Source organism: Balaenoptera ricei, chromosome 3 (assembly GCF_028023285.1).
Source record: "Balaenoptera ricei isolate mBalRic1 chromosome 3, mBalRic1.hap2, whole genome shotgun sequence".
NCBI lineage: Eukaryota > Metazoa > Chordata > Mammalia > Artiodactyla > Balaenopteridae > Balaenoptera > Balaenoptera ricei.
In genome coordinates this window covers 14,002,369-14,028,465 of record NC_082641.1, presented here as the reverse complement: position 1 = coordinate 14,028,465, position 26,097 = coordinate 14,002,369, and the positions used below count along the sequence as shown (strand labels likewise).

Here is a 26,097-nt window from a genome sequence, read left to right as displayed (position 1 = left end):
GTCTATTTTGTTTAGTCTGTTTTTCTCTTTTCAGTATATATGAACTTTTAATGTAGTGTCGGCAAGGCCTGTGGTTAATTCATCTGTGCAACTCATTGCCCAGGACAGTGTCTGATAGAAGGGCCAACATCCAACAGCTGTCAATCAAAGGATGGGTGGGCAGAACAACTGTTGGTTTAGGACCTCTGCTTGCTTGGCAGAAGTTTTGGTTTTCCAAAATTGGAGTGATTTTTTTCCTTAACTATGTCTTTTATATTCTGGAATAATAATTGGGTGTTTGGTCTTTTTCTATTCTAGTAGTATTTTAGAAATCATTGAATTGGAATAGTGACCAAAACTTGCATCCTGTGTCAGAAGGGCACCAGCCAGAATAAGGCATGGGGCATGCCATACGCTCATATCAAATGGTAGTTTACCTTGTTAAAAAAGAAAAGACCCAATCACTGCCCTTTAGGAACTTTTGCTTTGATGGGAAGAAACTGATGTAAATAAGTAATTTCAATACAGCCTGCCTAATGCTAAAATAGAAATGTGTACATGGTTGTTCAGAGAAGATGGCAATAGATGCTCAGCAAAGAATCGAAAATATATCTCAGAGAAAGTGACATGTGATCATGAGCCCAGTGGTTCCTGGGAACATCAGCAGGCACAGAGGGGAGGAAGGGCACAGAAGCACTTGCAAAAACATGTGGAAGAACAAGGAACATATGCAAATAGAAGGTACGCCTGTAAGGTGTGGGATTTGCTGAGGACATGAAGGCACTGGTGTTTGAAAGGCAAGGAGGGAACTGCCATTCATTGAGAAAGACCAGAAGCCTTCTCTGGGGGAGCCGAGGCTCGGAGCTGTTGAGGGACCTGCCAAGGAGACTTGAGCGTGAGCTACAGGCACAGGACATGAACTTCTGTCTCCCTGTGTTAGTTTCGGAACAGAGTGCCACTTCCTGGTGCAGGGGCTCACCTTATGGGCTTTGTCCTGCATGCTAAGACCTGCGGACCGAATCCTCTAGGCAGTAGAGAAGTTTCCAAAGTCTTGTAGCAAGCAGTGGAGTGATTAGTATATATTTTGAGAAAATCACATGAATCAGGGCAATTTGATTCACAGGATGGAGAATGTCAGGTGTCAGCAGAGGTATCCTGTAAAGGGCCAGGGAGGACATACATATTTTTGGCTCCGTGGCTGAGATCGGCTCCATTACACCTACTCGACTCTGCCCTTGGAGTGCGGAAGTGCTCGTAGATAGAGCGCACGTGAACCGCCAGGCTGTGTTGCAATAAAACTTTATTTATAAAAACACGCAGAAGGGCAGACTTGGGGGCCACAGTTGGCCGATACCCGCACTGGAGGGGAGACTAGCCTGTGGGGTGGATAAAGGGTCCTGTTGCCATCAGAGGCCCTTTCCTTCAGGTGTGTTTTGATCCTTCCTCCCTGCTTTCCTGGGCACTTCGCTCCATCTTTGAGCCTCACTGCCCCTGATTCTTGGACCTCTTTTTTTCTACTGGATCATTAGCATTATCACTCAAAAATTTCTAGTATGTTCCATCTTTGGAAAAAAAAAAAAAAAAAAAGATGCATCTTTGTCTCCAGCCCCGCTTCTCCACACGTTGCCCTGCCCTCCTCTGAGCTGCCCCATCATTCTGGTTTCTCCCTCATTCTCCGGGCTCCTCCGTCATCTTCCACGTCCTCATCTTCTGACCAGCCTGCCTCTCCTTCTCTGCGTCTGCATGACTCCCCAGACTTCAGTGCCTCCCCTGCCGACTTCTCCTCTGAGTTCCACACGTGTGTCCAGGCACCCTGAGGCATCATCACGGAGGTGTCTGATGGGCATCTCAGGGGTGGCACCTCGTCAGTACATCCTAAATTTCTCCCAGAAACACGTTCCTCCTCTCATGCTTCTCATTCTTAGCAAGTGGACTCTCCATCCTACCAGGTCCCAAGCCTGAGATCTGGAAGTCATTCTTGGATCTAGAAGTCACCCTGCCCCCAACAATTAAGGTCAAATTACCTACGGTAAACTGTACCAATCTCATATATCCAGTTCGATGAGTATTGGTAAACGTGAACCGCTGTGCTACCAGCGCCCATGCAGGGGACGTGGGTTCTATCCCTGGTCCAGGAAGATCCCACATGCAAGCTCCCTGGGCTCTCCCGAGTCATTCCCCCGCTTGCCTGTCACTTACCAACCACCCAGACCAGGGCTGTCAGCCGTCCCCTCCCTCCTCCCTCCTCCCTCCACCGTCTATCTGGAGGCTGCTGGCTTCTCCTTTTTGCTGCCCCCTCCCCTTAGCCTCTGCCCTCACTTCCGGCTTCCTCTCTTGTCTCCCTCGATCCACCCTCCTCACTCCACACCGGGTGATTCTTTAAAACCTTGACCCCGATCATGACGCTCTCCTGCTTAAAAACTGTCTTGAGACTTTCCATTCTGCCTACGAAAAATTCTCAGAACTTTTAATATGGCCTCTGAGGCCCCATATCAGTGCTTTGGTTATTTTTCTTTCCCTTTTTCATTTTCACGATTTAAAAAGTTTGTTTTTTTTTTACAGTATCAACTCATTTTGGTTCATCTGGGTGAACATGTTTTCTCTGAAGCCCATGTTTGTGTTTGTGGTCATGTTGGCGCCAAGGGTTAGGACTGTAGCTGCCACAGGCTAATGAGAAAAATGCAGGACTGGATATGTAAGTGATGTGTTCGCTGTAAGTGAAGGTGAATTAACACCATGATTGCTGTATGAGTTAATGTTTTATCAAGGCTGTAATAAAGGAACCAGGTGGAGTACGTGACTCATCGCAGCGCCCGTGGTGGAAGAGGCTGCCGGGCTCACAGGAGAAGCAGTGGACAGTCTCAGTGCCAGGAGCGCTTCAGTTTGCGCAAAACAACATTAACCAGGGGCTTAGGTTAGTCTTGTTAATTTGGATTTTACTGGTGTTATATTTTGTTTGTATTTAATTATGTAATTTATTCTGGCTTTATAGTTCTGTGATATGGTAAGCAAAGGAGTATATACTTAGTCATTACACCATTATAATGCTATAATATACATGCTGTATTATCACATAGCGTGTATAAGCGGGTTCACCAAGCAATTAACTCCACCAGGAGACAGCGTCAGATCCCCCAGGTTGTTAAGGGCTCAGTCCTACAAGACTGCCACTCTCTCCGCTTCCGATGCCAGTCATGTTGTCATCTGTGCTTCTGACCGACCAGCTCTAGGTTGGAGCTTCCAACGACCCCCTCCTTGGCTTTGATTAATTTGCTAGAGCACCACACAGAACTCAAACATTTTTACTTCCTAGATCACCGCTGTACTATGAAAGGATATAACTCAGGAACCGCCAGATGGAAGAGGTGCACACGGCATGGTGTGGGAAAGGTGGAGGCGCTTCTCTGCCCCCTCCAGGGAGCTGCTCTCCACCTCCACGTGTGCACCAACCCAGAAGCTCTCTGAACCCTGTCCTTTTGGGGTTTATGGAGGCTTCATTACATCGGCTTGACCGATTGATTAAATCACTGGCCATTGGCAGTGAAACTCCATCTCCAGCCTCTCTCCCCTCCCCTGTTGAAAAGAACCAGTTCCATACTTGACTGGAAAGCAGTGGCCTCTGAGTGGGACCCCAGCCCCTTCCCTTCCCTTCCCGACTGGCCGTGCAGGCTGCTCTCCCTTTTCCCCAAGGCTCCAAGCCCTTTCCTCAAGCAGGAAAGGGAGGATCTCCCTCCCCTCCCCGCTCCTTTCCCCGTCCTTCAGTTTTCACCCAGTTAACTCCTGTGCGTGTCTCTGCATTTCAGTCTAAATGTCATTGCCCCAGAAAGGCCTTCGCTGAACCTGAGCCCTCCATCTAAATTATGAATCCTCCCATCCCCTGAGATTTATACTTGACAGCATTAACTGTAATTTGTGATTCTTTGATATCTCCTGCTGCTGCTGGGTCATAAATACTGTCCGTGGCCATTTGTTTCAGGAGCGTTTTCCCAGCCCTCAGTGCACCCTGACACACAGCAGGCACATGGATCCTTCGGGAAGGAAGGAACCTGCAGAGATGCTCCTCCATCGCTTTAAAGATCACGTTTTGTGACCCTCAGTAAATGTTTTCATGAGGAATGTTAAAGTCACAGGCAGGGGAGGGGAGGAAGAAGAGGAGAGTTAAATGAAAGTGAGTCCTGTTACCTTGATGTTAATGTCTGGAGACATCTGGCATATTTCTGGGTTTTAACAATTTGTGAGTTGTTTATATTCTTTGCCTTGTTCATGCCACACTTCCACAACCTCGTATATACAGTCACCTTTTTCATCTCCTGGTGCAATCCTATCTGAATTCTGTGAAATTGCTCTCAGGAGTAGTACTTCCCAACCCTGACTTCATAGTAGAATCATCTGGAAATTTTTTTAAAATACTGATGACTGAGTTCTACCCTTACAGGTTCGGATCAGGGACACAGCGGGTCATTCTCATGTCCAGCCAAGTTTGAGAACTACTGTTGTACAAATCCGAGTTTCATTTTTGTTTCAAGTTTTACTTACGTATCAAAAAAGATGTACTTAAAGAAGATGCTTGAAGAAAATTTGCTACAATGAGAAAAAAAAGTGGGGTGAAGCTGGAGGTAGATCAGTATCCTTGACGGGTGAAGGACAATGCACATCTTGGGTTTTCTTCTTGACTCTTTTTTTTTTTTTTTTTTTTTTTTAACTTTTGGGTTTTATTTATTTATTTATGGCTGTGTTGGGTCTTCGTCTCTGTGCGAGGGCCCTCTCCAGTTGCGGCAAGTGGGGGCCACTCTTCATCGCGGTGCGCGGGCCTCTCATTATCGCGGCCTCTCCTGTTGCAGAGCACAGGCTCCAGACGCGCAGGCTCAGTAATTGTGGCTCACGGGCCCAGCCGCTCCGCGGCATGTGGGATCTTCCCAGACCAGGGCTCGAACCCGTGTCCCCTGCATTGGCAGGCAGACTCTCAACCACTGCGCCACCAGGGAAGCCCTCTTCTTGACTCTTGACGAGTCTCCGCTGTCCAATTTGAACAGCTTTTTCTCCACGGCTGTATTATTACCGTGTTCGTCAGAGTAGGCTAATTGCTGTGCTAATTGCTGTAACATCCCCCAAATCTCAGAGGCATAACACAGGAGTGGCTTATTTCTTGCTGTTTCACAGCCCCACGTGGGAAGGTGAGAGACTTGACTTTATGCCACACATCGCTTTGTTTTGGAGATGTGCCACCCTGAGGGCACCCAAATGGCAGACCTGGAAGGCAGGAAGCCCAGAGGACCATGAGGGTGTTTAGCCACCCGACGTGGAAATAGCGGATACCCCCCTTGCTCAGTTCAGCCGCCTTCTTGTTGAGTTGGCCACGTTCGGTCCTGGTTACCGATCGCTGCCCTTCCTGCAAGGGAGGTTGAAATGCCATCCACCTCTGAGTGCTGGAGGATACAGAGGTGGGTTTGGGGACCGTGTAAAACATGACTTCTGCCTCACACGTTACAACTAGAGAACGTCTCCCTTTCGGTTTTGTTTGTTTTAACAAAATTTAACTGCTAGGTAGAGATGGGATATATATTTTTAAGTATCGAGAATTATTTAAATCTCTTCTTGCAACTTTCTCTTAGTTCCTGCTACTCATCCAGTGCCCCCTTGCTGAATGTCTCCTCTGTGCCAGCCCCCAGGCTAGGCAGGTGCCAGATACCCGGAGATGAATGCTCAGCCCCGCCCTGGGAAGATTCTGGTTGCTGATAACAGAAGAGCCCACCAGAGCTGGTGTCACTTGCGTGGGCCTTGATTATCTCAGACGGCAGGGGCGGGGTCAGGGTTGTGGGTTCAGCCACTCCCACTGGCCGCTTCTCTGATTGTCTTGCCTTTTGCTTTCCAATCTCAAGATAGCTGTGGATTCCCAAGTATTTGTCGTCTGCAGCCAGAGGGACGTTCTGTCTGGTCTCTTTGTGTGTGTGTGTGTGCATGTGTGTGTGCGTGTGTGTGCATGTGTGTGTGTGCGCGCGCGCGTGTGTGTGTGTGTGCGCGCACGCGTGCACACCTCCCCAGGAACCTCAGCACACTTGACGTTAAGTCTCTTTGGCTGGCATCCTGACACCTGCCCACGGCCAACCACCGTATCACCTGCGCAGGGAATGGAATGACCGTGATTGACCTCCATCAGTGGAGATTCCCCTGGGCCTGCAGCATCCAGCGGGGCGCTGACGGTGCCACCTCTGAGTCATTTCCTCTCTTTTATTACATGTGCTTAATCATTCACCGTGTTATCTGCAAAATTCCTCTTTCGTAACCTCCTAGCTCCTGTCACTCAGTGGGGGCTGCTGCGTTAGAACCTGTGGAGGCCTCATCTGTTTATCTCCCCCCTTGAGCAGTTGTGAACCTGCTACCCCGTGATAGTGTTGGTGTTTGTGTACCGTTACTTATGCCGTGGGTTTACTTTTCTCGTAAGTTCTTTGCCCTTCTACTGCTTCTGTTCTCCCTGCGGTACCGAGTAAGGTGCCTTGCACAAAATTGATTGGGCCTCTCCTTCCAGATCTCTCATCTCCGTCTCTTCCCTTTCATCTCCAGCGTGGTTGTACTTGTCCATGGCCTGACCACCACATGCCTAGATCATAACAGCAGCTGGTCTCCCTGAGGGACCCGCAGTCCTTCCGGAGCGCCACCTCAGAGCTGTGTTCCTCATGGGTGACCTTGATGGGCTTGGCCTTCGCCTTCTGTCTCCTGTGGTGGCCTCAGAACCATCGACCTCGATCCTTTTGCCCTTTCTCTGCCCCCTCTGGTCTCGGTCCAGTTGACCAGACCAGAATCCCACCCCTGTAGGCCTCCCGCAGCTCCTCTGGCCTCTCGGCTTTCGTTCGCAGGGTCGTCTGACCCCGAATCCTTCCGCTTTCCTCTTTGCCTGGCTGACGTTTGCCGACCCTTTATGACACAGCTCAGATCCCATTAACTCCTCTCATTTGCCTCGCCCCTCACTCTCCCCAGCTCCAGCGCCCCGAGGTTGCTTTGTTCACTTTTCGTTAATCATCGCCGAAGCAGCACCTCTGCAGGACGCTGGCTGCTGACAGACCTGCTGTTCAATTCTGAGCCGGGCCCTTAGCCGCCGCCTGCCTCATGGGATTATTATGGGAATAAAGTGCCCAAGTGTGGGTCGGGTACCTGCAGGGTCATTCCCTTGTCCCCTCAGTATTCATGAATGATTGCATTTTTGTGCGTATTTACCAGAAAGTTACCACTAACATGTTCATTCATTTAACAGATGCTTACTAGGTGTCTGCCGCCAGCCAGGCACTGTTGAGGGGTCTGTGACACTTTAGTGAACAAAACACCAATCCCGGCCTTTGCAGAGCTTAGCTGCCACGAAAGGCACTGTCCCTCTTATTACCTGAGCCTCGTGAAGGTGGTACCTTCTGCTTAGGCTGAGGGAGTCATTGGCAACACAGAGGCCACGCAGCTGGCAGGAGGAGGGACTCTTCTCAGTAACTTAGCACTTTGAGCTCTTTCCCACTGTTCAAGAGTTGTACAGAGTGAGGTACGTCAGAAAGAGAAAAGCAAATAGTGTATATTAACGCATACATGTGGAGCCTAGAAAAATGGCACAGATGAACCGGTTTGCAGGGCAGAAATAAAGACACAGATGCAGAGAACAAACGTATGGACACCAAGGGGGGAAAGCGGAGGCGGGTGGTGGTGGTGGGATGAACTGGGAGATTGGGATTGACATGTATACACTGATGTGTGTAAAATGGATAACTAATAAGAACCTGCTGTATAAAAAAATAATTAAAATAAAATTCAAAAGAAAAGTTGTTCTGTGGACAAATTGGACTGATACTGGCCAAACTGGGGGGTTTTGTTTTTTGTTTAATTAGAAGCACAAATTTCTGCATGTTGTCTTTCAGTGGTGAAAGCGGGGCAGGTAAGACCGAAAGCACTAAGTTGATCCTCAAGTTTTTATCAGCCATCAGTCGGCAGTCTCTGGACTTGTCCTCGAAGGAGAAGACGTCGTGCGTTGAACAAGCCATTCTTGAGAGCAGGTATTTGGCCATCGTGTTTCTCGTTTCCAACTAATAGGATTCACTTTCCTCACCGTTTGGCTTATTTAAGGAAGAAGTTGAAACTCGGGGTGCTCTCTTCTCTTTTTCTTGACTTGGCTTTCACGATTCCTCAAGGAAAAGTCTCCATACACACACAGGTCTAATGACCCGAGCCCCCATCGCTGCACCACGTTTGAGTTGGTGACTGAGTGAGAGGCACATTCTGCAGCTGCCTCTTACCTGGCAGCCCTTGACTGGCTGTTGGGAGGCCTCGTTATCGGCAGAAATTCCAGCCTCCGTCCACCACATCACAGAGGGCTTGGTGGTCAAATCTTTGGAGGCATCTTATGAGCGCAATGGCGCTATATAGCCTCTCATGTTGCAGAACAATGCCACATCAATGGCAGTGACCTCAGAGCTTTGAAAGAGGGCCATGGTGCAGTAGCCTCTGAAATTCTAATTAAAATGTGTAATTGCCCTGTGTCTGATTGGTGCCTTGTAAGGTTTTAGAACCAGTAGGGACTTTACAGGTCCTATTACTTAGAAATTAGTCCAGGAGTCAGCAAACTTCAGCCTGACGCCGGTATCCTGCAGCCTGTTTGGGTTTTGTTTTTTTTAGCCTTCAAAATTTATTTTTTAAATTGTGCTAAAATACACATAACAAAAAATGTATAACTTTCAATATTTTTCGGTGTACAGCTTAGTGGCGTGAAGTACATTCACATTGTTGTGCAGCGATCACCACCATCCGTCTCTAGACCGTTTTCATCTTCCTCCTTCGGCCTGTTTTGATAAATAAAACTTTATAGGAACACAGATACCCTCGTTTGTGTATTGTTTACAGCTGCTTTCGAGCTCTAGTGGCAGAGCTGAGTAGCTGCATCAGAGGCCACATGGCCCACAAAACCAAAAGTATTTACTGTTTGATCCTCTACAGAAAAAGATGGCTGACCCCTGACCTAGTCTGACCACATTTTACAGTCGGAGGAGACCCAAGGAAGTTGTATGTTCCCCCGAGACATACAACAAATGGGTGAAATTTCCAGGGCTGGGACTTTTTCACTTCCTAGAATTCAAGTGGGGGCTTTTCCTGTGCAACCCCTGGCTCGCGTATATAGGCTAATCTGTATGGGGACCAGCCATCGTGGTCTCCTTGACTCTCTGTAGCATCCTCTGCCCGCACACCCAGCTGCGAGTTCTCTGCCCCGAGATGGATGCGCATTATAAACCCATTTCAGCAAGTGCTGGGAAAATCTGGCTCTTGTGTAAATAAACATGATGGCCATTAGTCCCTTTGATTTCAGATTTTTCTTGCAGTTGTCTGCTTTGCCATCGGTGAGGACTGTCGTCGCCAGTTTTAGATGGACCCTAATTAACACTCGCTGCTGTCCTGGCTTCTTTCACAGCCCCATCATGGAAGCCTTCGGCAACGCCAAGACTGTGTATAACAACAACTCTAGTCGCTTCGGGAAGTTTGTTCAGCTGAACATCTGCCAGAAGGGAAATATCCAGGGCGGGAGAATCGTAGATTGTATCCTGTTTCGTTTAGCTTTTGGTCTATAGTACTATGACTTTCTAGTGGAAACTGTTCTTGCTTATCCTAAGGACCGATATAGGATATGAAACATTTCTTTCTGGTTCTACCTAGTTACTTCTCCAGTATTACTGTGCTTGACCTGTTAATTATCCTAGGAGATAAGGAACCATCTTTCTTTGGGGAAGTTCTGATATCATGTCCCTAATCTGCAAATTTGGACTCCTAACCAAACATCATATACTTGTTGTTTGAAATCAATTCTTTAACTAGTGTGATACTTCCTGGGTACGTGTGTCATGTCTGAAATTGGATTTTGATGAAACAGTCTGTTCTGTTTGCTTACCTTTTACACCAGAAGTCTCAATGTCCAAGACACAGGAAATTGTAATTACTTGGGCAACAAAGAATAGAAAACGAAAGACTAATTGAGCCTCCTGTATCCTTGTTTTGTTCCTTGACTTGCCATTCCTTTTCACATGAAGATTTATTAGAAAAAGTAAGTAAACGTGATTTAATTCACATTTTCTCTCACAATAACTGTTTTCGGCAATTACTGGCTCATGGTCATTAAGCAGAGGAAACATCTCTGAACAGAAATCTGATTTCCCTTCACAGAACCGAGTAGTAAGGCAAAATCCCGGGGAAAGGAATTATCACATATTCTATGCGCTGCTGGCAGGGCTAGAGCATGAAGAGAAAGGTGAGTGATGGGACAGCTGCAGAGACATACGCGCTAGCAGCTCGTTTTGCCTTTAAACCCATCTGTGAATGAGGAGACATCTGTTTGGACTTTGTTGCTCTTCCACCAATTGAAACGAAATGTGTGAGATGACCAAAGACACTGCGTTCATTTAGAGCCAGATAACGTAGGGGGAAAATCATCAATAGAGAAATTGTGAATTCTTTTGGTTTGTTTTGGAATCTTCGTTCTTTTCTGATTTAAAGAATATTTGTGAAAAATACATAATGTATTACAACTGGTTTTACTTTTAAGTCACACCCAAATAACGCTAATTTCTAAACATTTGATTTTTAAAACACCAGTCAACACAGGATCCTCATCAGTTACTTTTTCAGTAACATTTTCTTCATCCCATCGAATTTAATAATTCTATTTTCCCTAGATGATGATTAAGAGAGAATGTTTTAATCTTAATAGTGGACCATTAGGAGCATAGAATTATTTTTGTACTTTAAAAAATAAAGTTGCAAAGTGAAAACTCTTTTAAATTATGTCTTACCCTGGCCAAATACTGATGTTGTGTTTTTCTTTTTCTTTTTGTAGAAGGATTTTATTTATCTGTGCCAGAAAACTACCACTACTTGAATCAATCTGGATGTGTAGGAGATAAGACAATCAGTGACCAGGAATCCTTTAGGGAAGTTATTGTAAGTTACTTTCCTATTTTCCTTTATTAAAGGTGACCAAAATAAGAAAAAAAGAAAGTGACAGCTTTCATTTCTGCTTCAAAAAAATTTTTTTAATAAAAAAAGAAATCACATTTGTACTGCTGTGCGAGAATAGGTCCTTTCTTCTTGTTCCAAGTCATGGAAGGGAATCCTCTCTCTTTAGAAGATGGGTGAATGTCTGACATTCAGGACAGATGGGTGGTTGGCTTGGAATAGCGGTCAGAAAAGCAAAACAAAAAAAAATCACAGGTTTGGGACTGGAGCAAGCAGATCCTCTGTTTCGGGGCTTACAATTAAAAAGTTTTTTGAATAATTGGTTCTGCAGTTAAAAAGAAATCTGTCAACAATTAGACCAGGTGACTGTTCGGGTCTCATCCTGTTCTCATAGACTTATTCTGGTAACCGATTCTGATCACACAGAAGTGATCATTTTAAGACTCTGCAGTGTGGACCTGTGCGGTTTCCTGCAGTTCTCAAATTTCCCGGGACTTTGTTATAAAGTGACTGCATTTAGGAAGCCTGGTCATCGAGCATTATTAACAGCCCCGCCTGATTGAGTGGGGCTGGTAGATTTCATCAGCATGGTCTCAGTTCCTTTGCCAGAGTTGTTAGTTCAGCATTTGGAGTCAGCGGATCTAGAACTGATTCATCATAAATGCAGCTAACACCGACTGAGCGCCTACTCTGTGGACTTACCATCTCTCTGCTTCTAACGACCCTGTGAGGGTAGAACTATGGTTGTCTATGTTCTGTGACTCAGAGAGGTTGGTGACCAGTCTAACCACACACAGCACCTAATAGAGCCTGTATCTAGACACAGTCTAACTAACTCCAAATCCCACACTCTAACCAGGAGGCAGGTAGGTAGTCAGTCACTGCTTTACTTGCACCCAGATTTGTCTTTCTAGTTGTTGTCGACAACTTGGTTCTATATCCCCACTTACTTTTCTAGAGTGTTCATAAGAATGCCTCTTGGAATGGAATCCAAGTATATTTTTAAATGGATATATATCACACATCATTTCCCCACATCTAATGTATGTATCCTTAAACTGAAAATGAAATTAAAAACAGACGAGGCTATAATATCGTGATCATCTTCCCCTCAGCCTTTCTTTTAAAGATGTCGCATTCTGCCATTTATAACATAGAGAGGTGTCTCTGTCATCTCTCATTCCTTCATCCTATTAACAAAAAGCCTCCCGCTGACAGCACCTTTTGCTGTGTACCTACCCTAGGCGGCATAGGATTTGGCCCTGCAAATTGGACTTCAAGAGATGTTTAAGTATTGAAAATTTTCTTTCTCAATTTTATTTTGGCGCCCTGGACTTCTTTAACTACACGAGCTTTCTCCATTTACTTTGTGATGGAAGGTGGTTGTTTGCAGTGGTAGACAGACTCCCAATTATTCAAGTTGCAGTGTCACTGCAGGGCCATACTGACTAGCTCACTGGCCACAGTGAGCCAGTGGGCAGGGAGGCCCTCCCTCGTCCTGGGAGTGCCTGGAGAGAGGGTACTCTGATGGCTTCCTCTTGGGGCATTGTTTTCTGATTCACAGTTGTTTGCTCTTTCTCGTAGCTATAAGGAAGCTTGTGGAGCTTGGCCTGTTTTCAGTGATTGCTAGCTTTTATTTTTAAATTGAAATGATAGGTTTTGGCATTTGAAATTTGGTCCTACTATGAAAGGTCATGTCATCTAGAAAGGAAGAAAAATTTACACATGAAATTGACATAATGAATGTACACAACAGACTTATAAGAATTCTATTTATAGATTCTTAAATATTTACTTTGCAGTTACTTTTTAGTGTCCATATATATAATCCCTACATTCTGCTGAAGAAATAAAGACAATTGGGATAGATTATGCTATTATTAGCATAATAGACTATGCTATGTTGTTTTATCATGTAATTTGTCTTTATTTCTTTCCAAAATCAAATACCATTTAAATTTGTATCTTCATACTTTAATTCCATAAAGCTCCTTTTCCCAGAGGTTTTGAGATTAAAGGAAGGGAAGAGACCACATTCTATTGGGACTCAAGGACATTTGTTTGAAGAATGTGTTAAAATGTTAACGGAGAGAGATTGTTTCTGTGAATTACATATGAAAATGTCACCTCTGGTATTTTCAGCTACTAAAAAAAAAACCCATTATTCCTTTTTATCAACTTTAATGTCAGTATACTCTGGCAATAGGACCTTTTAAGAATTTTGCTTATTTCATTAAGAATTCATGTATTTTTAGAATTCCTTGTTGATACCAACTGACATTAATATAAATATGTACCTGTGAGGGATCCTGAGCCATTTTAAGGAACCTAGTTTTTCCGGGGGCAGAGATGGTGAACATATGCTAAATTTCATAGCCATTTTTTCCGCAGCCTTCCAAGTTGCACTATAAATTGTTGAGTCAGGATGAAGCTATTTCAAGTCAGTAGTAGCAACTAATTTATTTTTACTGCCTGTGTTTGACACACCAGAATGGTGGCTGATGAAATGCGTGGGGGAGTAACAAGAGTCTTTGATGAGTGATAATCTCTTCATTCTTTGACTCCACAAATATTGAATGTTAATGGCGTGCCTGGCCATGGACCAGGACTGGGGTTTCCTGACCATTTAGGTCTTGCTGGGTGTACCCATGGATTTTTGATGGTGTGAGTCCATGCATCCATAAGTTGACTCCTCGTGAGTCAGATATTATAAAGATTTAAAGGGCTCTCAGCCATAAAAAAAGAACAATATAATGCCATTCACAGCAACATGGATGGACCTAGAGGTTGTCATACTGAGTGAAGTAAGTCAGACAGAGAAAGACAAATACCACATGATATCGCTTATATGTGGAATCTTAAAAAAGGCTGCAAATGAACTTATCTACAAAACAGAAATAGAGTTACAGATGTAGAAAATAAACTTATGGTTACCAGGGCATGTTGGGGGGAGGGATAAATTGGGAGATTGGGATTGACATATACACACTACTATATATAAAATAGATAACTAATAAGGACCTACTGTATAGCACAGGGCACTCTACTCAGTACTCTGTAATGGCCTATATGGGAAAAGAATCTAAAAAAGAGTGGGTATATGTATACATATAACTGATTCACTTTGCTGTACACCTAAACTAACACAACATTGTAAATCAACTATACCCCAATAAAAATTAAAAATAAATAATAAAGGGCTGGCTTTATAGCTCAGTTTTGCCACAGTTAAAACTTCAGTCTCGGGCTTCCCTGGTGGCGCGCGGTTAAGAATCCGCCTTCCGGGCTTCCCTGGTGGCACAGTGGTTGAGAATCCGCCTGCCAATGCAGGGGACACGGGTTTGAGCCCTGGTCCAGGAAGATCCCACATGCCGCGGAGCAACTAAGCCCATGCGCCACAACTACTGAGCCTGTGCTCTAGAGCCCACGAGCCACAACTACTGAGCCCACATGCCACAACCACTGAAGCCTGCGCGCCTAGAGCCCATGCTCCACAACAAAGAGAAGCCACCGCAATGAGAAGCCTGTGCACCGCAACAAAGAGTAGCCCCCGCTCACCTAGAGAAAGTCTGCGCGGAGCAACGAAGACCCAACTCAGCCAAAGATAAAATAAATAAAATAAATTTAAAAGATAATAATAAAATTTAAAAAATTAAAAAACCCCAGTCTCGTTCAGTGTTGGACAATATGGGAGTAGAAGCAAATTTTATATTATAAAATAACATCATCTTTCCTAATAGAAAATTACACAATGAATTACCAAAGAACTTAACTTGTGAGTTACTGTGCCCAGAACAAGCCTCCCCCCCACCATTTTATTCATTTCACTTGTTCACGACTCACCTGAGGTCCCTTGGCTCCCTTGGATGGCACTCCCCACCTCACCGCTGAGACCCTGAGTGGATGTATCTTTTGGACCTGAAATCCGTCCCTCTTCCCTATTTGTTTCTAGCGTGAAAAGCCTGCCTTCCTTCCTTTCGTCCTTAGCGGTTGGGATTCTATCATGTATTTGTCGTCACCACCCCGCCAGGCACACACCTTCACAGTCACCTGTTTTCTATGTGCTTAATAAAGACTTTATTGAAAACATTTTGTATAACTTTGTGCCAGTTTTTTAACTAAATTGCCATTTAGCGCTTCTGAACTGTGCTGAGAATTTCCCAGGGGTTTTTTTTGAGTCTTGAGCCATATTGTTGAGAAAAGATAAAGGCTTAACAACAGTGTAAACCTACTATATTTCAATAAAAATTTTTTTAAAAAAGAAGGCTTAAAGGGGCTACTCTTGCCAAAGGGGTGGAGATTGCTACTAAAAAGACTGTAAATAGGACAGTAGGAGACAATGAGTGGAGACTCTTGCTGGCGGGTTTAGCCACTGTGCCCACGCTGGCGATAATTGTTTGCAGCCATTAAATTACCCCATGGTCTGATTAATGCAGTTGCCACTTGTCACCCCACTCCTAACTAATTAACTAATTCGCTTAGAGTTAAACTTGAAAGTGAAGAAGTCACAAATTTGTTCATACAGTGAGCCCATTTTATTCACTTGCTTTCATATCTCCATATGTAATCTTTGTATGTATTTTCAGAACTTAACCAAGAATTTTTTTCACAGATTATCTTTTGATATTTTTCATTCTACAGTTTGATATTGTCTGCTACTGGGAACTAATGTTTTGAAGATCTTTTTTTTATTTATTTATTTATTTTTTTAACACAGGTATAGAGGAGATTTTTTTTTTTTTAGTTGAAGTGTAGTTGATTTACAATGTTGTGTTAGTTTCTGGTGTACAGCAAAGTGATTCAGTTGTACATATATAATATATTCTTTTTTGTGTTTTCCATTATGGTTTATTACAGGGTATTGAAGATGGTTCCCTGTGCTGTACAGTAGGACCTTGTTTATCTATTAGTTTGTATCTACTAATCCCAAGCTCCCACTCCAACCCTCCCCCACGCCCTCCCCCCTTCCCCCCACCCATGGCAACCACGAGTCTATGGAAGATATTACTTCTTTAGTGTTATATAGAGTCCAGGCAGGTGACTTAAACTGAAAATTTTCATTTCTGTGGTCATCCGAAAATGAGCTTAGAAAATTTTTATAAATTAGTGTTGAATATGTCTTGTGATACATGAGGAAAACTTTAGTCATAGAAAGGGAAAATATTAACTTTTTCACAGCATAGGTGCTTTATAATTATTTTGCTGAGGTCTGATTTGGTCCTTACCACTGTTTTAAAAGTCTTGAGCATAATAAATAATCTGTATTTCTTAGCCATATTTCTTTGCTTTTAGAATAAGTAAATTTGAATAATTATTTTCCCATAGGCTTTTAAAGATTGATAAGCACTAGGCTAATAGTTCCTCTTCTTTGTGTCAGTTTCTGTCTGTACCCATGAAATGATAGTCTTCTCTACCTTGGTTAAACAATGCATTGTCTTTTAATTTTTTGTAGTCAATTTTATTGCGTTATAATGTACCTATAATAAAATGCCCTCATGGAAAGTGTATAAAGTGAATTTTTAATTTATGCACCCATATACCCACAACCACAGTCAAACCAAAGGACAGTTCTACACCCTAAAAGTTGCTTGTCCCCCTTCCTAGACAATCCCAGCCCCAGCCCCGGCCCTAGGAAACCTAGGAAAGTGTGTCTTTTCTAGAGTTTCCTGTAAATGAAATCATACAGAATCTATTTTCCTGTGTCTAGCTTCTTTCACTCATCCAAACCACACATCACTCAATTCTTTCTTTTTCTGGTGAGTAGTATTCCACTTAATAGACAGCAATCTATTTACCCATTCATCCATTAAGAGACTTGTTTGTTACAGTAAAAACGTGTCAACAACATTAAAAGACATCATCGAATGCAGTGTCCATTAACCTACCAGCAGTAACATGGCAACTATTTTTAATTTTGTAGATTTTCTTCCCAGATGATTTTCTTGAAAAAATTAGTTACAAAAATAATTTTTTACTTTTTGTATACAGCTATCATAAATATCGTTTCTATATAATGTTCATAATTTCCTTTAAAAACTATATACTGTTCTAACAAGTTCATTTGCTATATTGGACTTGTCTGATTGTAGGAGAGCTAGATTTTTTTTTCTCTCTGAAAGTGTTGTTAAGAAAACACTGTAGTGAATAGTTTACAAAACTTTCTTTCCTGTTGAGATTTTCCCAGAACAAATCTCCAGTGTTGCAGTGAAGGGAGATTACACAGGAGATGGACTTTCTAAGGACATAAAAAGAAAAAATCATAGAGCTGGATAGACAGTAAGTTCCTAGACTTTGGGTTCATCAGGCCTGACTTTGAATCTTGGTTGTGTAACCCTGAGAAAGTTAAGTAACCTCTCTGAACATTATAAGATTATGTACATATGTGGCCCAGCACAGTGCTGCCCCATAATCTTGTTTTCCAAAAAGATTATACTAACTTATACTACCAGTGACCAGTGCATATATACCTCACTTTCACCCATTTTATCATTCAGAAAAATTTTTGCTAATTTAATAGAAGTTATCTCATTTTCTTCAATTTGTGCATGTTGGATTTCTAGGAAGGAAAAGATTTCTCTGTGGATTTGCATTTCCTCTTACAAGAAGTGCCTATTTTATTTTCATTGCTCATGTGTCTCTTAATATAGCTATTGCTCCTTGCTTTACAATTTTTTTCTTTTAATTCTGTTTCCCTGTCTGTTGTTTTTGCCCTTTGTTTCTGGCTTTGTTTTTTTCCTTGTAAAGAAATTAAACTCTTCACATTTTAAAATCAGTCATTTCCTTTTGCAGTTTCTATGGCTTCAAAGGGCTGTGTGGCTTCCTTCTTCCCCATCTCCTGTGGTCATTGTAACAATTATGGGTCCGAGTTCTCTTTGTAGCTTATGTTCATCAGTATAGCCAGCGATTCTGTCCTCAGTTGTGTGTTCACGCGTGTGTGCGGTGTGTGTGTGTTTGAGGTGGGGTATTTAGCTCTTTTTCTGGTGAGAATATGGCTCCCAACTCATAAGAGAAAATGAGCAAATCTTAGATCTGATTCAGAAGATGCCTGGCTTCAGCTTAGATACTTGTTGGGGAACAAAGCCCCTGTAGGTGCCTGTTTATTTTTATTTTTCCCAAATCAGCATTATGTTAACTTCCATTTAGTATCCAGAGGCCAAAATAAGACTTGAAAAATCCTTTGGAGAAATGGAAAATAGCGATGTGATGACTGTTCAGGGAAGACAGATCTAGATCCACTCAGGTTTTCCGTCAGCATCTCTTATAAAAGGAACAGTAGACTCTCCTATCTGTCCAGCCCCTGATAGAGAATTTCATTCCACCTACTGCCTTTAAAATTAAGACAAGTCCCCAAAGTTTACACTAGAGGAGTCTCATGAAGTATCCCCCCCACCACCATTTTTTATGTGTAGGAAAATAATAAATGTTCCATTACATTTTGATACATGTAGAAAAAGTATTTCTTTGTCACCATCATTACTGTGACTCTGGGGTAATTCTTTTGTGGCATAAATAGGAGTCTTGTATGTAAAGCAGGTATTTACTTTTATCTTACTGATTGGGTTATCTCTAAGTATTCTACAATTCTTTCTTTTTTTTTTTTTTTTTAGAAATTCGCGTTCTTTTATTTATTTATTTATTTATTTATTTATTTATTTATGACTGTGTTGAGTCTTCATTTCTGTGCGAGGGCTTTCTCTAGTTGCGGCAAGTGGGGACCACTCTTCATCGCGGTGCGCGGGCCTCTCACCATCGCGGCCTCTCTTGTTGTGGAGCACAGGCTCCAGACGCGCAGGCTCAGTAATTGTGGCTCACGGGCCCAGTTGCTCCGTGGCATGTGGGATCTTCCCAGACCAGAGCTCGAACCCGTGTCCCCTGCATTGGCAGGCAGATTCTCAACCACTGCGCCACCAGGGAAGCCCTACAATTCTTTCTTAATGTCACGCTTTTCTTTTATGTGTACCCGTGTAAAGTCTTTATCATTTAAAAGTGAGGGGGTGGGACTTCCCTGGTGGCGCAGTGGTTGAGAATCTGCCTGCCGATGCAGGGGACACAGGTTCGAGCCCTGCTCCAGGACGATCTCACATACCCCGGAGCAACTAAGCCCGTGCACCACAACTACTGAGCCTGCGCTGTAGAGCCCGCAAGCCACAACTACTGAGCCTGCGTGCCACAACTACTGAAGCCCATGTGCCTAGCTCCCGTGCTCCGCAACGAGAGAAGCCACTGCAATGAGAAGCCCGCTTGCTGCAACTAGAGAAAGCCCACATGAAGCAACAAAGACCCAACGCAGCCAAAAATAAATGAATTAATTAATAAATTTTTAAAAAATCTTTTAAAAAGGGGGCATACATCTATTTCTTGCTTTCTTGCCTTGAGAATAATACTTAATAACTTTACTGAGTAATGAGCATTTTTCATTTTCTTTAGTATGAAAACAGATTAAAAATTAAATACCTTATTTTCTTCTAGATGGCAATGGAGGTAATGCAGTTTAGCAAGGAAGAAGTTCGGGAAGTTTTGAGGTTGCTTGCTGGTATATTACATCTTGGGAACATAGAATTTATCACTGCTGGTGGAGCACAAGTTTCCTTCAAAACAGGTAAGATTGCTCCTCCCGCCTTTACTTCCTTGACTTTTGCCTCATAGGAAACATAGATCTAAAATCCTTACTATCTGGCCTTTAACAGAAAAAATTTTTCGAGCCCTTGAGTAAGAGCTACAGAACTTTGTATCTGATGTGAACGGTCAGCTAATAAAGGGTCAAAGCATCTGACAAGTGATTACTGGCTGTGTTCTCAAGTTTACTAAGAAAGAAGGACAGCGGGCCCAATAAGAGGAAATAGGAGCGACAAGAATTGGATGTAGGAGAAATGTTATGAATCAGGCATAAGTGTTGCCGTAGCTATTCATGGTTATTGAAGGCTGCCATAGTGGAATGGTTAAGACCATTAGTTTTCAAGCCAGAGTGATTGGTTCATAGCCCAGCTCTGCCACAAGCTGTTTCCTCGGGTTACTTATCCCTTCAATACTTGTGACTTCTCATCTGTGAAGCACACGACAGAGACGTGTTGTCAAGATTGAGTTAATATACACATAACAATATCAGTTATCTTCCTAGAGTGATTTATTTTTTAAACTTTTCTGATAGACGCAGTGGATAAGGGCGTGGAGGCTGGGAATTGGATGAGTTGAAGTTCAGAGTAGCCGTAGAGTTGCCCAGGGCTGAGGCCTGTCGTTCTCAAACGTTTGGTCCCAGTGCCTCTTAATAACTTTAAAATCACAGAGAATTCTGAAGAGCTTTTGTTCCTGTGGGTCATATCTGTTGATGTTTACTGCATTAGAAATTAAAACAGAGGCAGTTTAAAAAAAATAAATTCGCTCTAAAATAACCATAATAAACCCATTGCATATATTACAATAAATATCATTATTTTATTTGAAAGACCGTCTTCCAAAACAAACCAAAACAAATCAGTGAAGACTGACATTGTCTAACGATTTTGTAAATTTTTACAATATCTGATATAACAGAGGACAGCTGGATTCTCCTGCTTCTGCCTTCAGTGTGTTGGGCTACCTCATGTCATGTAGCTTCTGGAATATTCTTCTGTATACTGGTGAGGGAATGAGAGTGAAAAATCAAATAACATCTTAAGTCTTATTATTGAAATAGTTATGACCTTGCGAACCTCTTGAGGGTCTTGGGGAACCCGCCTCAGGGTCTTTGGACCAGGTTCTTTGCTGTAAACCTAAGACTTATTAAAGGAGTGAATAACCTACCAGTAGAACGTGTGTCCTATAGGTCTCGCCTGAGGGACTTAGGAATATTCTCTGCTTTACTGTGTCGCTCTGTGGAGTTGGCTTTGCACCCATTCGGGGTCCCATGGCCTGTGTGTCCACGTTTGCCTTGTTCTTCCTCCCCAGCCTTGGGCAGGTCTGCAGAGTTACTTGGGCTGGACCCGGCACAGCTCACAGACGCCTTGACCCAGAGATCCATGTCCCTCCGGGGGGAGGAGATCCTTACGCCTCTCAACGTTCAACAGGTACGCGTGTGGCCCTCAAAGCAACTTTTAAAGATGCTCCTGGATCTGCAGATCTGTGGCTTTGATTCGAATAAGTAGCTGCAGTGAACCATTTGAATGAGTTTGGCTCAGGATCAAAATAAAGAAGACATCCACACTGAGGGGAATAGACAAAGTGGTTCAGTTGTCTTCTTAGAGACAGTGTAGCAGAGTCATTAGGAGAAATGGGCCTGATGGACATTTCCCAAGTTTGAGTCTTGCCTCTTCGGCTTATTATATTTTGTTCTTGGGAAATTTATTCACTGTGCCTCAGTTTCCTCCTCTGTAAGACAAGGATAATTATACCTAATTCATAGGATTCTAGTAAGGATGATAATAAAAAAATATATGCTAAATGCTTAATGACTGGTGCAGAGTAAGAATTAAACATTAGCTGTAATAATAATAATTATTATTATTATTAATGAAAACAGTGCAACAGTATGTTGTATTACTTATTTTTGCTTCTGCTACTGCCTTGAGCCTCTTATATGTGCTAGCCCATCTCATAGCTGTTTCTTGACTGGATAAGTAAAAATGCTAAGCATTCCATGAAGAAAACTTTTATGTGTACAGAGTAAAATATGAGAAGATGATAATGAGAGAGGTCAGGTCTTAATTATTGTTTTAAACCTGATAAAATTTGTAGCTACGGGTTCAGATCCTTTCTTATAACTCAGTATATAAAGTTGAATTTGAAAGCCTGGTACTTCAAGGAATTCTTGGTGAATCCTGCTGTAAAGTAAATAAGCGAGCTCCAGGTTACCCTTTCTTTAGACAGCTGTGTTTGCCTAGATGGTATTGGCTTACTTGACATGGGGTGCTAGATGTTGAGTGAGTGTGTCTCCCGAGTGGGGCGGGGATGGACTAGCCTTTCTGGGCTGCCTGGGGTCATCTGGGCACCGTGGCCCTGTCTCCCCAACCCACAGGCAGTAGACAGCAGGGACTCCTTGGCCATGGCACTTTACGCACGCTGCTTCGAGTGGGTGATCAAGAAGATCAACAGCAGGATCAAAGGCAAAGATGACTTCAAATCTGTTGGCATCCTTGACATCTTTGGATTTGAAAACTTTGAGGTATGCTTCCAACGAGTGGGATAATCTTAAGCAAACCTCTTGAAATGAACATGGATATGTTTCTCTGCAGATTTTTTTTTTGCCTTTTTAAAAAAATGTTTTATTGGAGTATGGTCGATTTACAATGTTGTGTTAGTTTCTGCTGTACAGCAAAGTGAATTAGTTATACATATACATATATCCACTCTTTTTTAGATTCCCATATAGGTCATTACAGAGTATTGAGTGGTGTTCCCTGTGCTCTACAGTAGGTCCTTACTAGTTATCTGTTTTATATATAGTAGTGTGTATATATCAATCCCAATCTCCCAATTTATCCTTCCCCCCCTTTCCCCCATGGTTACCATAAGATTGTTTTCTACATCTATGACTATTTCTGTTTTGTAGATAAGTTCATTTGTACCATTTTTTTTTTAGATTCCACATATAAGTGATATCATATGATATTTGTCTTTCTCTGTCTGACTTACTTCACTCAGTATGACAATCTCTAGGTCCATCCATGTTGCTGCAAATGGCATTATTTCATTTTTTTATGGCTGAGTAATATTCCGTTGTATATATGTACCATGTGTTCTTTATCCATTCCTCTGTCGATGGACACATAGGTTGCTTCCATGTCCTGGCTATTATACATAGTGCTGCAGTGAACATTGGGGTGCATGTATCTTTTTGAATTATGGTTTTCTCTGGGTATATGCACAGGAGTGGGACTGCAGGATCATATGGTAGCTCTACTTTTAGTTTTTTCAGGAACCTCCATACTGTTCTCCATAGTGGCTGTTTGGCCTTTTTATGTAATAGGGAGGGCTCTAAAGACACTTGTTGAATGGTTTCCCCCCTTAGGTGAATCACTTTGAGCAGTTCAATATAAACTATGCAAATGAGAAACTTCAGGAATATTTCAACAAGCATATCTTTTCTTTAGAACAACTGGAATATAGCAGGTAAGCACTCATCAAATTCCATTTCAAATTTTTTAAGAAAATGAACCCCTACATTGGATAGTTTTGAAGCTATATTTTACTACAACCTGGCCCTTTTTAATCTTTGTACAGAGAAGGCTTAGTGTGGGAAGATATTGACTGGATAGACAATGGAGAATGCCTGGACTTGATTGAGAAGGTAACACACTGTTGAAGAATTGTTAACAGTCCCAAGGGTGTCCAGCTGGGCTGATTCATATTTATGGGAACAAAAGAGCTTGTACTAACACGTACATCAAAGATGTGAATGTTTAGAGCACAATGGACCGTTTGGAAACACACATGTAAATGTGCAAGGTTGAATTTAAATACTTGGCTGCTTCAAACCCATTGTCTTGTTGAAGTCAATATTTTAAGAATCAACAGTGTGCAAATTGGCTTCCCATAGATTTTAAGTCATCATCAAAAACTCTGCAGTTCCGATAGTGGATTGGCCAGTTGTAAAAGTTTTGTCCACCAAATTGCAGGTGGTTCAGATTTTTTAGTATGGAATGAACTAGATTTCTTAATAGTGTGTCACTCTGAATTTTCCAATCTGAGAAGTTATTATGCCCTTTTGACTACTTACTTAATAGAGAGTAGAGAGGAAAGGAGCTGTAAAAATATACAGAGCCAAAAACTTCTAATTCATATTTAACCTTTTTTCCCCTCTTCTAGAAACTTGGTCTCCTAGCCCTTATCAATGAAGAAAGCCATTTTCCTCAAGCCACAGACGGCACCTTATTGGAGAAGTTACACAATCAGCATGCTGTATGTCCAAACCTGCCAATTCCTCCTTGTGTCTGAATAGCACATCTGTGGATTAAGATGTGACACCTGACAGATTTCGGTGCTGTTGACCCTACTGTGCCTCCCACAGTGAATTTTTTTTTTTCTCAAACAAAAGCTTTTCTCTGCTATAACTAAATGGAAATAAGCCAAAGACATAGATTGTAGGCTACTTGTCAGAATATGCCCATGTTTAGCTCAAGTATAAAATTTAACATTTTTAACCTACTGTAATGACACAGACCAGAGTTGCCTGGTTTTGATTAAGTGCATCACACGACGTGTCCTAAACCTCTGATAGGGCGTGGATTTTGCAATTGTTTTCACTGTCAGTTATAGTTATACTGTCAGGAAATCAGTGAGTGAATTTAGGCATTTCTATTTTTTTTTTTTTTTTAGAATAACCACTTTTATGTGAAGCCCAGAGTTGCAGTCAACAATTTTGGAGTGAAACACTATGCTGGAGAGGTAACTCCCTTTTTTTTTTAAAATTTATTTTATTGATGTATAATTGATTTACAATGTTGTATTAATTTTTGCTGTACAGCAAAGTGATTCAGTTATTATATTCTTTTTCCATTATGGTTTATCACAGGATATTGAATATAGTTCCCTGTGCTATACAGTAGGACCTTGTTGTTTATTCATCCCATCATGTTGTTAATCCAAACTCCCAATCCAACCCTCTCCCACTCCCCCGCCAACCCTTGGCAACCACAAGTCTGTTCTCTTAAGTCTGTGAGTCTGTTTCTGTTTCGTAGATAAGTTCATTTGTGTCATATTTTAGATTCCACATGTAAGTGATATCATATGGTATTTGTCTTTCTCTTTCTGACTTCACTTAGTATGATAATCTCTAGGTCCATCCATGTTGCTGCAAATGGCATTATTTCATTCTTTTACTACAAATAGCTGAGTAGTATTCCATTGTATATATGTACCACATCTTCTTTATCCATTCCTCTGTCAGTGAACATTTAGTTTGCTTGCATGTCTTGGCTATTGTAAATAGTGCTGCTGTGAACATAGGGGGTGCGTGTATCTTTTGAACTAGAGTTTTGTCCGGATATATGCCCAGGAGTGGGATTGCTGGATCACGTGGCATCTCTCTTGTTAGTTTTTTGGGGAACCTCCATACTGTTTTGTATAGTGGCTGCATCAGCTTAGTGTAGGAGGGTTCCCTTTTCTCCACACCCTTGGAGAGGTAACTTCTTAATCAAGATCCTTGCTGATATTTGCCCATTTCATATTTAGAGAATAGTAATTTCAGAAGCCAGTCCTAAATATATTGAACTAACATCTCTTCACGGACCCAGCTTTTAAAGGGGATGCTTATGGCCTGAAATGATTCTTTTGATCAGTTCTGCCTTCTCTTGTTTATTTTGGAAAACCAGGTGCAGTATGACGTGCGGGGCATCTTGGAGAAGAACAGAGATACCTTCAGGGATGATCTTCTCAACTTGCTGAGGGAAAGCCGGTGCGTCAGTCTCCTCCCCGAGATGTCAGACTGATGTTTGTGCAGATGCTTTTAATTCACGAATATAGAAAAAATTAATGTGCGGGCAATTGATTTATCATCTTCTTCCCCGGGCAATATTTCATCAATAAAGTGATCCGAGAGATAGAAAATGGTACTAGCGGTAGTGACTACCATTTAATGAGGTAGCATTGGTATAGTAAATCCATCATGTTATGCAGGTGAGGAAATTAAGACTTACAGTGATTAAGTGACTTGCCCAAGATCCCTCAACTAGATTTGATCTGGTCTGCTTGGCTCAGGGACCTAAGATTTTAACCAGTATGACGTACTATCTTCATAGCAAGCTTAGAGCTGTGCGTTAAATTGACTTCAGCCTCGGGTGTGTAGGACCCTATGTCTCTCATTAGTGTAAGGGGTATCGAGAGAAATAAACAAGTATTAATTCAGCTAAAATGATAGATTAATTACCCATTCATTTATTCATTCATGAATTGTAAATTCACATCATTAAATCGGTAGTTAAGGAAAACATGCTGAAAGTTTTAGTGATTAGTTTAGCTATTTGTATGTATTAAACCAGGAGGCTTCCTATTTTTAGGAGACTTTGTGAGAGAGAAAGGAGGAAAACAGCCCTTGCCTTAAAGTTGTCAATACCTGTGTCAGATCCAGCGTGAGTCTCTAACACACATATTTAATGTCTAAGGAGGGAAAGCACAATTACTAAAAAGCTGGAATACTTTTAGAAATGAAAGCATTAGGTGGCCCCCTGTCACTTAGGT

At 42.3% G+C, this 26,097-nt stretch overlaps 1 protein-coding gene across 1 annotated transcript in view; it reads left to right on the top strand.

Moving 5' to 3' along the window:
- MYO10 (myosin X) overlaps positions 1-26,097 on the top strand; it is a 214,324-nt gene that overhangs the window by 112,398 nt on the left and 75,829 nt on the right. The window contains exons 5-17 of the mRNA XM_059916137.1: positions 7,872-8,006; positions 9,413-9,537; positions 10,026-10,039; positions 10,159-10,243; positions 10,829-10,932; positions 19,417-19,546; positions 20,872-20,990; positions 21,938-22,084; positions 22,931-23,031; positions 23,143-23,209; positions 23,728-23,820; positions 24,238-24,306; positions 25,233-25,315. Of these exons, the coding sequence (XP_059772120.1) occupies positions 7,872-8,006; positions 9,413-9,537; positions 10,026-10,039; positions 10,159-10,243; positions 10,829-10,932; positions 19,417-19,546; positions 20,872-20,990; positions 21,938-22,084; positions 22,931-23,031; positions 23,143-23,209; positions 23,728-23,820; positions 24,238-24,306; positions 25,233-25,315 (1,272 nt within the window). The remainder of the gene's footprint in view (positions 1-7,871; positions 8,007-9,412; positions 9,538-10,025; positions 10,040-10,158; positions 10,244-10,828; positions 10,933-19,416; positions 19,547-20,871; positions 20,991-21,937; positions 22,085-22,930; positions 23,032-23,142; positions 23,210-23,727; positions 23,821-24,237; positions 24,307-25,232; positions 25,316-26,097) is intronic.